The sequence below is a fragment of the Octopus bimaculoides genome, chromosome 11 (assembly GCF_001194135.2).
Source record: "Octopus bimaculoides isolate UCB-OBI-ISO-001 chromosome 11, ASM119413v2, whole genome shotgun sequence".
In the NCBI taxonomy this organism is placed as follows: Eukaryota; Metazoa; Mollusca; class Cephalopoda; order Octopoda; family Octopodidae; genus Octopus; species Octopus bimaculoides.
Window position 1 is genome coordinate 80,646,283 of NC_068991.1, and position 16,167 is coordinate 80,662,449.

Sequence of the window (16,167 nt, forward strand, 5' to 3'; positions counted from 1 at the left end):
GTGCACAACATATTTGTGAAATGTGTGTTTCAAGTGTTTAACCCTTTCATTACCATTTTTCTGCTGAAATACACTGCCTTGGTTTCAATTAATTTTGAAAATAATGAAGAATTTATAAACAAAAGAAAAAAAGAGTTACTATTGATCTGGTGTGTGGAGTATGAATTAGCATGAAATTTTAATGGAAGCTTTTAATTTAAATAAAACCGTTTTGTTAAGGTATTTCTTTTGAAAAACACGAACTTTGTTTCAATTTAATTTAGAAAATAATGAAGAATTTAGTAAAATAATTTTGTTATTATTAAGTCCGTGTTTTGGACATAAATTAAAGTGGGATTTTTATGGAATGTTTTAATTTAGATCTCTCTAAAACAGGGGATTTGTATCATAGAAGCAGGTTTTGTCTCAGGTGGGTTGGTATCAAAAGGATTAACCTTTTCTAATCAAATTTTTAATGAAATACACTTATCCTTGTATGTTTCAGTCGATTTTCAAAATAATTTACTCAGATTTAATAAAATAACAAATATTTTCATTGTTAAGTTGGTGTCTTCAAACACAAATTAGGAAAATAGTTCTGTGATAAAATTCTGATGTAAAATATTAATTTATATGTGAACACTTTAAAATAGATATTAAGTATTATAAAACCAAAGATGGCCTTAAATGGTTTGATATTAGCAAGGTTGATTAATTAATTATCTGAACATTTCTAGTAAAATTAAATCCTGAATAATTACTGCTGCTGTACAGAAAGACATTTTAATAGCATCCAGAGAAAGATCACTAACTGATTGGCACATCTACATTCCAGCCTTTGGCCCAGATGTCTTGTCTGTTTCTTTTTCTGCTACTTCATTGGCTTTTGCTCCTAAGAGTTGGCAATTTAAGTGCTACTTCCACTTAGGTACTCCCAATTCACTTGAATCTTTGCATCCCGTTACTTAAATTGTGTCCAACTATCCAGGTCCTGCACTAACCACTACACCCTGTTTTTCCATTGCAAAATGCTGATCCTCTGGAATTTCCTATCTGTATATCTTATCGTGTTTTTCTTACAGTCATGGATTTGCAACAGATGTACCACATTCAAGTTTACTCATTTAATTTCATACATGACTGAACTGTAAATAATAACAGAGTTCCCCTATCAAACCAGAGTAACAGTCTCTGCCATTGCTTTCTCTCAATCTACACCCTACAAGCACATATCTTCCTCCTATCACTCTCCACTCCTTTTCTACACAACCACTTCTCCCAAGTACTGACACCACACCTAATTCTCATTCACATTATACCACATGCCAAAGGAACTCCTGACCAAAATCTCTATAAAGCCAGAAAGGAACAAAGAAAACCACTCTGCAAGATGACAGCTGAAACTTCAAAGTCACTGTCAAACTTTTCCTTATGAAAATTTTAGTGCGTATGTGTGCACATGCATACGTGTGTGCGCACACATGCACGTGTGTGTGAACTGTGTAAATGTGCATGTGTGTATATCTTTGTGTTTATTCCCTCACTACCTAACAACTGATGTTGGTTTGTTTACATCATTATAACTAAATTTGGCAATAAGAGAATGATTGAATACATGTCAGACTCAATATAAGTCCTGAAGTGGCTTTGTCCAGCTAAACCCTTCACAGTGGTGCTGCAGTATGGCCACAGTCTAATGACTGAAACAAGTAAAAGAATTGTATTTGGTTTTTATTTGAGAAATACTGTGACCCTTCTAAAAATCCTGCCCCCTTTTATGATCTCCCAAGGACCCAAAGAGAGTGTTAGGGTCCAGGTTATGAAAACATTGCACTAACTGACCCAAGAAATGCTTTTTTTTTTTATTTTTCATCTTTTTAAAATGTCAGTTAAAGATGAATTTTGATATTAAAGATGAATTTTGTTTTTTTTAATAGTTAACATTTTGTTTTTTGTGAAATCACAAAAAATATAACAAGTCTGTCAGAATTCTAAACCCTAACCCACTTATGGGTCCCCTTTGCTCTGAAACCCAAATTCCTGATTTAAACTGAACAAGATTGAAACCTTCTATCAAAATTTCATGTCAGTTTTTGTTTCTTACAACATTTTTTAAAGTTAATTGAAATAAAGGTTGTATATTTCGACAGAAATATAGTAAAAAAAAACAAAAGAAGGGGGTTAAGATATATGCTGTCTTATATAGGTTTTATTTTGTATTTATTTGTTGTCTCTTGAACTAATCCCTTCATTAACAATAAACTTACAGATGAAGAGTAAAGAGAAATGACATTGCAGAATAAACAAGACCATCTCTCTCTCTCTCTCTCTCTCTCTCTCGACCCCCTCCCTCCCACTTTCTTTTGCTAACAAAAGGAAAATATGAAATATTTGAAATGAGAGCAGCATTTTTCAGTTTTTCACTCTATTTCTGTTTTGCCAATTCCAAATTGTTTACAGGCAGTGAGTTACAAGAATATAAGAAAGCTTGTCAATTTGAGAAAGTTAAACAAGAACTTGACTACGAAAAAAGCCGAAATGTTCATTTGGAAGAAAAATGTCAGTCGTTAGAGAAGCGAAGGTAGATATATTTCAATTTTGCCTTTTGTTTGTTTTTGTTTTAACTAAGATTTAGCTATTAATTATTTTTGAAATAATTGACCAAAAAGGAAAAGGGCTCTGGAAAAGGGCTCTGACTATGGACCATGAACCATTTTTTGTTTGTTTCATTTTTGTAATTCATAAATAGGGGACACAGTGTAATGATTTTAGGATGTGTGGAATTCAAGAATTTCCCAAAGGCATTTGGGGGGTAATACTCCAGCTTGGCCACACTCCAGTAACTAAAACCAGTAAAAAAAATAAAGCAAAACATTAACAACTGGGAACTATATATGAGTTAAGGCCCACAACCCTCGATTATCAAGAACTCAGCCCTTTACTATGACATTAGCTCCAGAAATCTAATGGTCACTGCTTCCTGTTAGGCACACTCATGGCTGTGGGGTAATTAAAATTGATTTGTAACTACATGTCTTACTGTTCAATCCCACCATGTAGCACTTTGGATAAGCATCTTCTGCCATAGACTCAGGTCAATGAAAATTATGTGAATTAAATTTAGTTTTTCTACGTTATGAGTTTAGAGTGAGAATTATTTGAGACAAAGTTTTGTAATTTGATGCCTTTCCTATCATCAACACTTAACCTGTTTTTCAAATAAAGGATTATTTTTAAAATTCGATTTTTCTGTCAATGTAAATATATTTTGTTTTTGTTTAATTTGTTCAGAAGAAAAGTGCAACGGAGCAAATCTGATGCAACACATCACGTTTCACCAGATGAGACAGACTCCAATGAAGTTAAAGATCGTTCCCTTCCAACAGAAGATCGAGAAGGTAACAAACTATTCATTAGTTTCTTTTCAATTCTTTCTTTTCTTCTTTTGTAAGCCAGAGTGACTGGTAGAGTTAATCAATCACTTTGTTTAACATACCAGTCATATTGTGGGCCATATTGGTTGAGGTATGTTTGATTTAAACCATTATTTGATTTAACACTGCACTTGGTCCTTGCCTTTCATCATTTTATGGTTGATAAATAGATTAAACATTCATTCATACCCACACACATACATATGTGCATACACACACACACACACACACACACACACACACACACACACACACCCACTTCACTGTCTAAAGTAATTCAGTTTTAATTTTTTTTTAATTCTTCATTTACAGTTGTCAATGACTTGACTGATGTAAATTCAATTGGTCCCAAGACGCGCTGGCAACGGATTTGGGATGCGGTTGTTGATCAGATCTCTGAAGTCATCAACGATTTCTCTGAAGTTCCAGAACCAAATCCGGAAATTGATTCTGATGGAGATCCTTTAACTGTCCGAAAGTAAATCCACATCAATTTTCTTTCATGATTTTTTTTTCTCCATTTTGTATTTATAAAAGAAATCCTTAAAATGTCTTTTATATTTACAATTCTGATAAGTAATTCACTTGGTAGAAATGATGTTTTAAATATTTTACAATATCTAATTTTATTTCTTTTTGGTTTGACATTAAATGCTACTGGGACCAATTTTTTATAATTTCACCATTCTTATTGGATTTATAAAGTAAAGTAGTGAGTAAATGGATCTCTGTTGGTTTTAACAAAGAGCATCCAGTTGTTTTGATCAACTGGACTTCTTGTTCATTGAATTAGCAAATAAATAACTGAATATTCCATAGACACACGTATATGTTTAATGTAATTCTCTGATAGAATCAACATGACTCAGTGCATAACAAGCTTGGACCTTTGAATTACAGGTTCAAACCATCTGCTAGGTTTCTAAACACATTCCATAAAAACCCAATTTTATTTGTATGGCTTGGGTTGACCCAAAGTTATAGTAAATGATACTTGCTTTGACCCCTATCCAATAGTGATGGGTAAAAGTGTATAAGTTAAGCACCCATGTCTGTCGAATAAGAAGTTTGCTTCCCAACCACATGGTTTCATGTCCAGTCCCACTGCATGGTCCCTTGGGCAAGTGTCTTGTAATATAGCTCCAGGCTGGCCAAAGCCTTGTGAGTGAATTTGGTAGACAGACACTGAAAGAAGCCCATCAAATATGTGGTGGGGAGGAAATGTCCATTGTCACTACTTGACAGCCAGCGTTGGTTTGTGTACATTCCCATAACTTAGCAGTTTGTCAAAAGAGGACTGATAGGATACATACCAGACTTAAAGAGAAATAAGTACAGGGAGTCAATTTGTCTAACTAAACTCTCGAGGGTAGTGCCCCAACATGGCCACAACTCAGTAAATGACACAACTAAAAGATTAAGACCCCAATAATAAAAAATGCTATGAGATTCACCTGATTTGATTTGAATTTCAATTGATTCTCTCAGAAATAAATGTAAAGCTTTGGGAAAGAGAAACTCAGAAATATATTGATTTCCTTTACAAGAAACATTGTGTGATAAATCGAGTTGATTGTGTGTTATTTTAGTTGTTGTTGGTGTTGTTGATGTCACTATATCATGTCTCTCAGCGATTACTAAATGATGTCTGTGCATTTCTATATAGAAACCGTTGTCATTGTGATGTCACCATCATCACCACCACTTCCATCATCATTATTGTCATCATTAGCGTTGCCATCGTCATCACAACCACCACCACCACCATCACAACCATTTGGTAACCAGAAACTGAAAGAAGCCTGTCATGTATATACATATATATACACATATATATACATATATATACACACACACATATATATATATATATATATATATATATATATATATATATATATACACACACACACGCACACATGCATACAATAACTGCATACATACATATACATATGCTTGTATGTATAAATGCGCACATGTGTGTGTGTGTGTGCACGTCTGTTAGTGTATGTGTGTGTGTGTGATAGTGTCTCCATGACATAATGGGTGTAAATGAACACGGAAAATTGTACGAGTGGTGTCCTTCATTTGTATTCTTCCATGAAAATATGTCTGACAAGAAGAAAATATTATCTGACTTGGCAACAGGTGAGGTTGGTGACAGGAAGGGTATCTGGCCAGTGAAAATCTACAAATCTACCTCAAAAAATGCCAAGTAACCTTGGCGAGCATGAGAAAATGCATGTCAAGATGATAATGATGTATATATGTATACATATGCATGTACATATATATATATATATATATATATATATATTTTCGCCATGAACGGTTTGTGTTTTTAAACGGAATGTATTTTTTCTGATGTTATATCTGTTCCTGAATGATGTGTAAAGAAATTTTTATTTAAGCATCTTAATGAATTCTTTATACTGAAATATATATTGAAGAAGATAAATATGTTCTTTTGAATTTATACGTTTTTTGCGTCGTAACTCCTTTATTATTATTAATATAACCAAAAGGATCGATTCTTGTTCACTGTCGTTTTTTTCTGCTATTTAGGTGATGATTTTTTAAGTTAGCTTACCAATTATTTTTGTTGGTAGTTAATTTATAATATATTGTTATATATATATATATATGTGTGTGTGTGTGTGTGTATGTGTGTGTGTGTGTGTGTGTGTTATTTAATAACCATCAAATATGTTTTTATGTGCTACTATTAGTTTCATGTGCTGAGGACATGCCAAAGTGTGTTTTATGACATATCTGGTATTCCGGCACAATCATCAGACACTGCCCACATGGCATAACAAACTAAAAATGGAATAAGAGAAGTGAGAAAAGGCAAAAAGGAAGTATATATAAAAGGTAGAAGGTTGAAAATCCAGAAAACAAAGAAGAATCAAAATAAGGAAAAGGGAGAATAAGAGTTATTTATAACGGATTGTGAAAATGTAAGCTATACATAGTTGAAATAAGAACTCTAACTCACAGCTGAACTGTAGATCCGAAATTTTCAGTGGGTGTAAGCATATGCCTAAGTTCCTGTTGATGAACTGGAAAGTGCCTACCTACCAGATTGAATAAGTGTACCATAGGCTCTAAGTCACTATCTTTTCAGTCTTATATTTTTACAGTCTAAGGGAAATAACTCTTATTCTCCCTTTTGTTTCTTTCTGATTTCTTTTTCATTTTCCACCTTTTATATATATACTTCCTTGCTGTTGCTTCTTGCTTTTTCTGTTGTCCCATTTTTAGTTTATCATGCTACGTGGGCAGTGTCTGATGATTGTACTGGAAAACCAGGCATGTTTTAAAACACTGTTTGGCTTGTTCTCAGACCATGAAACTAACAGTAGCACATAAAAACACATATTGTGTTCATTAAATAATATTTATCTCTCACCAGATGGAGTACTTTTTTTGTTGATCTTACCATCACGGAACAGTACAATACATACATACAAACATGCATGCATACATACATACATACATACATACATAACAAAATACTTCTGCACAATTTCTGTCTGCAAAATGTTTTTTATCATTCATTGTTGGGCAAACTGAAGCTAGAAAAGAAGAAACTAGTCCAACCCTTTTAGCATTCAGATTATTCACTCAAATGTAACGGTTATTTGTACATACTGTTTTGAAGTGATCATGCATTGTCTTATAGCTTTGATCTTTAGAATGACATTATCAGGCAGGTGTGAGAGGCCAGACCTGGTCAGTTGGAGCATAAAACAAGGAGAATATTTTGGTTGATATGTTAAAGGGCTGAAGTACTATGCAGTGGGATTAAACCAAGAAGCACAGTTGCAAAGGAAATTTCCCAACCACTCATCATCTCTCCAAGCACTTCACATTTGAAAAGATGCAATATTTAATGTAGGAATTTTAAATATTTAATAAAGAAATAATATTTCAGATATCAAAAGAGAAAACAACATGGATGGTTTGTTTTTCCTTTTCCATCCTGTCGTCATTTGTCAAATCAATATTGAAAGTATTTTAAGTCGATGACAAGTGGATTAGAAAGAAACGTTTTCTTTTGCTGGAAATTGGCAGGAGAATCGACAATGGTAAAAGTGAAATCATCATCATCATTATTACCATCATCCATTGTCACCATCATCATCATCAACATCATTTGATGTTTGGTTTTCATGCTGGTATGGCTTGGATAGTTTCACATGGTCTGATGATTGAAAGGACTGCCTCTTGTACCAATGTCTTCTTCAACATAGTTCCCATGGATGGATATCTTTCTTAATGTCAACCCCTTTCTGCAGTGAACTATGTAGGTGCCTTTTTTTTCCTTCAAAGGACCACCTCTTGTGATGATTGCCTTGTAACTTACAAGGTGAAGAGCCGAATGTGGCCTTCATAACTGAGGGGAAAGGGAACAAAGGGTGGGTGATGGCATTTCAGCCAAGGGAACGATAAGTAAGAGGGGGAAATGGGGAGAGTATGGCAGAGAAGGGGCGTGGGGGGAAGAAGGGACTAGCGACACAATTAAGAAAAAGAGATTGAGATGAAAATAGCAATGATAAAGCAAACATTGAAGAATATTATACAAGAGATTGGATGGAGAAAAAAAAGGGATGGGTATTCCAGAGTAACCTTTTCAGGTAATGAAGGAATGACAGAAACAGTGACAGGAAACCAATAAGAAAATGAGAGTCTGGAAATTTACTAGTCAGTAGTAGTAGTAGTAGTAGTAGTAGTAGTGGTGGTGGTGGTGGTGGTGGTGGTGGTGGTGGTGGTGGTGGTTTTTATACTCATCATCATTGCTATCATTATGGTGGTGGTGGTCATAGTAGTAGTAGTAGTTACAGTTGATGTTTATTTTTTTCTCAAAATAATTTTCTTCTGTTCTATTTCTTCAGGCTAAAGAATAATATCACCCGGTTTGGTAAGTACATCAAACATCCAACATTTCCATTGGATATCCTTCTTTTTCCCTTCTGTTTCTGCTGCCCCCTTTTGGGGCAAACATTTATTTGTGGTTTATTTTACAACCTTTGTGGTTTTATGGTCAGTCCGACTGCATGGTACCTTGGGCAAGTGTCTTCTTCTGTAGCCTCAGGCTGACCAAAGCTTTGTAAGTGGATCTGGTCACTGGAAGCTGAAACAAGTCTGTCATATATCATCATCATCATCATCGTTTAGCATCTGCTTTCCATGCTGGCATGGGTTGGATGATTTGACTGAGGACTGGCAAGCCAGGAGGCTGCACCAGGCTCCAATCTGATCTGGCAGAGTTTCCACAGCTGGATGCCCTTACTAATGCTACCACTCAGAGAGTGTAGTTGCTAACAATAACGATAATCCATGTATATTCCATCCATGGGTTCTTATTACTATATTTATCCTACATTATATCAGCTTGGTGATCCCCCACCACCAACAAAGAAAAAAACCCATAAAAACTTGTATTGCAATTTGGTATCAGGCTGTAACCAACATAATAAAATACGAGCTTTTATATGCATATTCAAAATGTTTCCCATAAACAAACTTAAAGAATATATACATATATATATATACACACACACACACACACACACACACACACACACACACACACACACACACATTTTTATATATGATTTTTATCATATATAAAAAAGATGATGATGATGATGGTGGTGGTGACAAGGACAATAATGTAAATGCATTTGGAATTTATTTAATTGAATTGTAGGCTGCAAGTGTGGCTGTGTAATTAAGAAGTTTGTTTTGCAACCCCAGTTCAGTCCCACTATGTGGTACCTTGGGCAAGTATCTTCCATGATAGTTCCAGGCTGACCCTAACCCTCATGAGTGGATTTGGAGGAAAATAACTGAAAGAAGCCTGTTGTGTGTGTGGGGGGTCTTTTTGTGCTATGTTTGTGCCACACCAAAACTTGACAACTGGTGTTGGTTTGCTTACATCCCTGTAATTTAGTGGTTTGGCTAAAGGAACCAAAAAAATAAGTACCGAGGTCAACTTGTCCAACTAAACTCATCAAGGAGCCCCAGCATGACCACAAACCAACAACAATTTTAGACCCAATATCATCATCATACAAGTGATGTCCATTGTTTCACATCTTCAATGAAAGCATTTTCTCACCATCGGCAATTATTAGTTTACTTGGAAAGAGGTGAGGTTTGGAGACAGGAAAGGCATCCAGCTGTTGCAAGTCTGCCTCAACAGATTCCATCTGACCCATGTAAGCTAAAATGATGATGATGATGGTGGTGGTGGTGGTGGTGATTGCATCCTGTTCTTTTTTCCTGTTTCCCACCCATCCTTCCTCCTACCTAATTGAAAGATATCAATAATGAGTTTACTGTGTTTATTCTAACTTGTTACCATGGCAACTGTGTTTCATCTAATGGCTGCTGATAGCAAAATATGTAGGAGGTAGTCCGATAGCTACCACCCGTCGTTGGAATAACTGTAATAGAATATCATGTTGATAAGCTCCAAAGACACTCCGGTTGCGACCATCCCATCTATTTTTCATTCATATATATATATCTTTGATGTCTATAACAATTATTCTGTTTGATGTTTTCTATAATTGTTGTTTAATGCTAGATTAGTTCCGTTTGTACAGCCAAACGATGTTCCAGCCATGACCATCCCATTAAACACAGTATACCTGTCTAGTATTATATTACATAGTGTATTCCAACTATTTTTCATTTGGCTTTATGTACCTAGGACTACATATTCAGTGTGTCAACTTTCTAAAGTGGTAGAGCAGAGCTTGAAGGTATTTTGCTTTCTGTTTCTAGCAGCTAAAGCGACCAGGTAGGGGCTCCTTCAAAGTTGTCCGTACTAATGTAAACATGTCTATTAAATTGATTGTCACTACGCAATACACTTTACAGGTAAAAACTTTCTTTCTCTATAAATAAACAATGTGTAGATTTGTTTGGACTGTTAAGTGGTGAAACAGATTGTATATACATACACATATTTATATACATATATACGTAGACACATAAACATACATGTATTTGCACGCAAGTATATATATATATGTGTGTATATATATGTGTGTGTGTGTGTATGCATGTATGTGTGTGCATTTATGTAGATAGGTGCAGGTATGGCTGTGTGGTTAACAAGTTTGTATATCCCAACCACATGCCTTTGGGTTCAATCCCACTGAACAGCACCTTTGACAACGTATTCCACTATTGTCCTGAGTTGGCCAAAGCTTTGTGAATGGATTTGGTAGACCAAAGGAAGCTCACCATGAGTGCGAAGGTGTACGAGTATGTGGAGGATGTTATTGTCTCCTTAACATTGCGTGATAGTCATGGCGATCACTTCATTTCCAATTTTCCATGAGAACATGTCAGGTCATGGGGGGGGGGGTAACTATCACCTTACTTGGAAACAGGTGAGGGTTGGCAACAGGAAGGGCATCCAACCATCCAAGCATAACAAAGTAGATCTTAGAACAATGATGATGAGGATGATGATGATGACTGGGTTGTTGTGAAGAGCGAGTGTTTTTAGGATATTATAGTAGCAATGTACTGGGAAGTTGTACATGGGTGATTGGAAGCAGGTTTTCATGTAGTCCCTTGGATAGGGTAAAGCTCTTTTGTAGCAACACACTGCACCCTTCTCAAGTCCGAGGGGTTTTTGCTTTTAATATTCTTTTTTCTTTTGCATGGGTAATGCTGTGTGCAACCTGCAATGAGGCAAACTTCACTGTTTTGTATTCTCTGTGGTTCACTCTGGAGAGATTTGGGTCCTGGTAAGACTGGGGTTGTCTCGATGGCTTTTAGTGTATCTTCTGATTACTCTTGATGTTGCACCTTTCTCATAGCTAAATATGGTCCCTCCAATTGCTCACAGCATTCATTATGTTACTTTCTATGCTCTGTCTTCTCTTTTATGAATATTGTGGAGAAAGTGGATGTAATTTCTAGTGCTTTTTATTTTATATGTGTGTGTGTGTGTGTGTGTGTGTGTGTGTGTGTGTGTTTATTCTGAATAGGAGGATAGAAATCGATGTTCTCTCATGTTGTTGGTAATAAGGGAGTGGTGGGGGTCAGTGAGTTTGGTTGGTGCTACTTTGAACCTGTAGTTGTGGAGAATCGGACAGCCTCACTAGTGCTGGTGCCATGATAAAGTGCACCAAGTAAACGCTATAGATTATTGGCTGGTCGTTGGGAATGGCATGTAGCCATAGAAACCATGCTAGAATGAAACAGACAGGAAAAGATGTGCTCTTCTCGTTCATCTGGGAAGGTTGGGACTCTGAATGAAAGCTGATTCCTATTGGGACAATCCATCTGACCTGTGTGGCCTGGAAACTGATCATGAAATAATGGTTAAAACAATGATGATGGTGGTGGGTAGGGATGCAGAAAGGTAAGTAGGTGGGTTCACATGGATACAGTTCTTCACAGTTTCCATCCACCAAATTTCACTCACAAGATATTTATCAACCCATCAGAAGAAAATGCTTGCATAAGGTACCTTACCGTAGGATTGAACCTGAGAAATACATGTCTGTAAAACAGGCTTCTTAACCACATGGCTACCATAAAAATAATATTAAATAAACAAATAAATTGGTTCGAAGGAAGGACACTGCTCGAAATGTCAATTGGATAGCTCGTCTGATTGGTTATCTCTGTTCCATGGGTCTGTTACATCAGCAGAGCTATCAAATAACCACAACAACAACAACTGTTGCAACTATGGATGCTGCAATTTCGATAACAACAACATTGGATTTTTTTTGTTGTTTTTTTTAAGCAAGTTAGATGCTTTAAACAAATTTTCCATAATGAATCTTCCGGGTGGATTTCCCTCCATGATTTCTCTGCAAATATACCCGAAACAATATTAATAGTTTATTAAACATTTCCATGGCATCAATCCAGAGATTAGCGTCTATATTTGTGAATGCAAATAGTTTCCAAATTCCATTGAGATTCTGGATGCATGCCACTCCTCTGTTGCTAACCATTAAAGTGCAACGAAGATTTTGAATAATTGTATTCAATTTTCAAACTTCAATATTCTTTTACATTTTATTCTTTCATTTGTTTACTCTTTTAATGGTTCAGAACATAGTATGTGGCCATGCTGGAGCGCCACCTTTTAGTGGGGGATGGTCAGTGGTTCATAATGAGCTTCAGTACAATGGTACTTCTTTTAGTACTCGATGTTCGTTGAATGACTAAAGTACATAACTCAGGCATTGGGGACACACACACACACACAGGTGCATATATATATACACACTCACATACACACTGATGCATGTATACAAACATACACACACACATATATCTATATATACATAAACACATGCACACATACACATACTCACACATTCAGCGGCACATATACACACACACATACACATATGCACACACACACACACACATGCAGATGCATATATATATATATATATACACACACACACACACATACACACTGATGCACATATACAAACATACACACATATTTATATATACATAAATGCATGCACACACAGATGCACATATACACACATTGACACACATACATATATTTATGCACACACACACATATTGTAGCAGTGGTGGTCATTTTATTGTTCTTGTTAAGTTCTTTTCATGTAAAACATATTTACACGTTAGGTCTCTGTACTTCATGGAACCAAACATGTTTAGAGATTACATTTTATAAAAAAAACAACTTCAAAAGATTTACGAATTTGTCTTTCAAGATTCTTGATATGAAATAGTGTGTTGAAACAGATATTGTTATACTTGGGGATGGTCATATTTGGTTGATCAAACAAACACCCATTGTATATTTGGCCTTCACTTCAGCTCTATTATTATTGTTATTATCCTTTTAGTTTCTTTTTGTCTTAAATCTTTCATCACACATCCTTATGTCTCCGTGGGGTAAAGAGTTGTTGAAGAGGTCAGAGAATGTCAGATATCATCTTCATCATTTTAACGTCCACTTTTCCATGCTTGCATGGGTTGGACAGAATTTGCTGAGGCAGATTTTCTACGATTGGATGCCCTTCCTACTGCTAACCCTTACCTATATTTATTGCTTTACTTTCACCTTTTCCATGCTGGCATGATGGACTGCACAAAACTTATTGCTACTGTATTCTACAGCCAGGTGCCTTTCCTGTCACCAACCCTTACTTCTTTTGCTAGTCAGATACTTTTATACCAGAGGTTTTTACATAACAATGTTTCTAAGCTGCAGAACATAGAGTTAAGAAAGGACAGAAACCTGATATCACCACCATTTAGATGGTGTCCTTCAACGATACACAGAGGAAGAATGTTGTCACTAAGGCTTTAGCAGAGTATAACACATTATGAGGATGATGGTTGCATTGGTGGAGGCGGCAACTGTGGTGGCGGCGGCCTGGCAGTGGTGGCAGCAGCGGCGGCTGTTGTTGTTGTTGTTTCAGCATATTCTTTGTTTTGGGGTTGGAATATACACAACCCACCATCAAGGATATGTATTTATAATTTATTATTTTGATTGTTTATGATGGAAATGTTTTATATAAACCTCCTGAAACTACATTGAAACTGGAGAAAGTTACCATCAAAGCAAGAGAGATGGCTTTGAATGCTTACAAGATAGTAACTCCTATTAAAAGCACCCAAACAATGCCGTTCCCTTCTATGGCCCATAATTTGTTGTGAAGAGTAAAGTATCCACAGTTTCAGTCTGTAACTCTTCCTCGGAGAGTCAGGAAGTAAGAAACTGAAGTGGTGTCCCTTTGGTTCCAGATTGAATTCATTGTGTTACAAAGATTTTCAAGTTAAGGGGCATAGAGAAGCACATTCTAACGAATACCATTTTTTCAGGTACTTTCAACAGAAGCAACGCTTTTGTAAGCATTTGTGCCAATTCTCTGGTCCAGGGTTAACATATTCCATTGCTCACACTAGTCGCAGGGATTCTAAACAAAGATCATGCGTCTTCTCTTTCCTCTTCTGTGGTTCAAGTCAAAAATTTTCAAATTACTCAATGGTTCATACAATGAATACCAGTAATTTGTTTGGGGGATCATTCATTAACTGTGTACTTAGAAGAAATCAGTATTAGACAGGCATATAGCATGTTATACTGCATATAAGTTGACATTTGAAGTAAAAATGTATCTCAGAAAGGGGTTTAGGGACTTTTTGAAGGCTTTTTTGTGTTTTTTTTTTTATTTGCTTGATCTTTGGAGGGAGGGTCAGTACCCAATATCAAAAACTGGTAAAAATGACGTCATTAAGGATCTGCTTAAAGGACTTTAAGTCAACAGCTGTAGGAAAGATATGAGCTGAGGAAGGGCATTTTTTGTGGGGTATTGAACATAAGATGGCTGATGGAAGGAGTAAAAATGTGATAGCTGGTTACAATTGAAAAAAGGTACCCAAAACCAGAAAGCTTCAAAAGTTAGAAGAGGGCATTGTAGTTGCAATAGAAAAGACAAAGAAAGAAGACAGCATTCCTATGAGAGGCTGGAGTATGTCTTTAAGTGACTTTCTGCCAACATGTTGAATAACTTTCCTCCACATATGACCTTCTCCATTGATTCATTGTCATCCATTTATCCTATAATTTTTCTTCCATATTTCATTCTGTAAAGCACTTAGATGAATTTAAAGACTGGTTATCTTTAGAAAAACTTGTACTGACTTTATATCAATACAGAAGCAGGAGATGTGCCAACTCTATTGATGTTCTGCTCCGGGCTGTTATCTATCAGCTACACTGAACAAAACAAAATGAAGATTCAAAAAGAAAAACAAAAAAAGTCAAATATAGTTTTTGTAATTCAAATATGTTCTCCTGGGTATATTAACATCAACTTAGAATATTATCAGAGACTTAATCTTAGTTAAAAATCAACAATAAATAAATTCTTTGTGCTTAGGAAATGTTTTCCAAAAACATTAGGGAATCAAATATATTTTTAGACATGTCTGATAACTTGTAATTATTCATATACAATGATGATGATGATTTGGTCTCCCACCATATTTTATCTCCTCTCTGCATTCTGCATGGAATTCTTACCAAAGATTCCTTTATGATTCTTAGCTTCAGCAATTGTTATTTAGCCTTAGGCTAGCCTGCCCTGATCAAGCATGCTTATGATCGGTGGTATTTGAACTTCCAGTTAAAAGGGATATATATATATATATATATATATATATATATGTATATATATATTGCTGGACTCAAGAAGGCCCTTGCTCCACACCATAAGTGTTAAGGTCACTCCCATTGGCCCTGTGTCAGTGCCACATAAATTGCATTTGTGCTGGAGTCACATAAAGGCACCCATGCAGTGCCATATAAAAGAAGCACCCAGTACACTCTGTAAAGTGGTTAACTTTAGGAAGGGCCTCCAGCTGTAGAAGCCTTGCCAAATCAGACTGGAGTCTGGTGCAGCTCCCCAGCTTTCTAGCTCTGGTCAAACCATCCAACTCCTGACAGCATGGACAATAAATGTTAAATGATGATGATGATGATGATGATTATATATAGATATATATATAAATAAAGTAAAGACTATTTGGCAATATAATGTGTCTGTCCTGGAAGGGACAATTGTTACTATTGTTTAGCACCAGGAAACATTGTTTCCAGCTGGTTATGTGACACAATATCTGTGTCTTTATATTTTTAAATAGGGAGTCCAGTACTCCCGTCCAGCACAAAACAGAAACCTAGCCAAGCAGCTACTCTGTTTAAAGA

The 16,167-nt window shown here is 35.9% G+C and overlaps 1 protein-coding gene and 1 long non-coding RNA gene across 11 annotated transcripts in view; one reads left to right on the forward strand and one right to left on the reverse strand.

Annotated features, from left to right (window-relative positions):
- Positions 1–16,167, forward strand: part of LOC106878525 (GRAM domain-containing protein 4) — a 176,116-nt gene that overhangs the window by 95,483 nt on the left and 64,466 nt on the right. For all 5 annotated transcript variants that reach the window (XM_052971959.1, XM_052971962.1, XM_052971963.1 and 2 more), the window contains exons 4-7: positions 2,440–2,560; positions 3,271–3,377; positions 3,726–3,891; positions 8,312–8,337. In XM_052971959.1, the coding sequence (XP_052827919.1) occupies positions 2,440–2,560; positions 3,271–3,377; positions 3,726–3,891; positions 8,312–8,337 (420 nt within the window). The remainder of the gene's footprint in view (positions 1–2,439; positions 2,561–3,270; positions 3,378–3,725; positions 3,892–8,311; positions 8,338–16,167) is intronic.
- LOC106877906 (uncharacterized) overlaps positions 1–16,167 on the reverse strand; it is a 158,894-nt gene that overhangs the window by 62,431 nt on the left and 80,296 nt on the right. Inside the window, exon 6 of one of the 6 annotated variants that reach the window (XR_008265242.1) lies at positions 9,063–12,265. The exons of 4 other annotated variants lie outside the window; for them this stretch is intronic. This is a non-coding gene — a long non-coding RNA (uncharacterized LOC106877906). Of the gene's footprint in view, positions 1–9,062; positions 12,266–13,146; positions 15,178–16,167 lie in introns of those variants that run through there. One more of the 6 variants, XR_008265243.1, reaches the window with a different exon arrangement.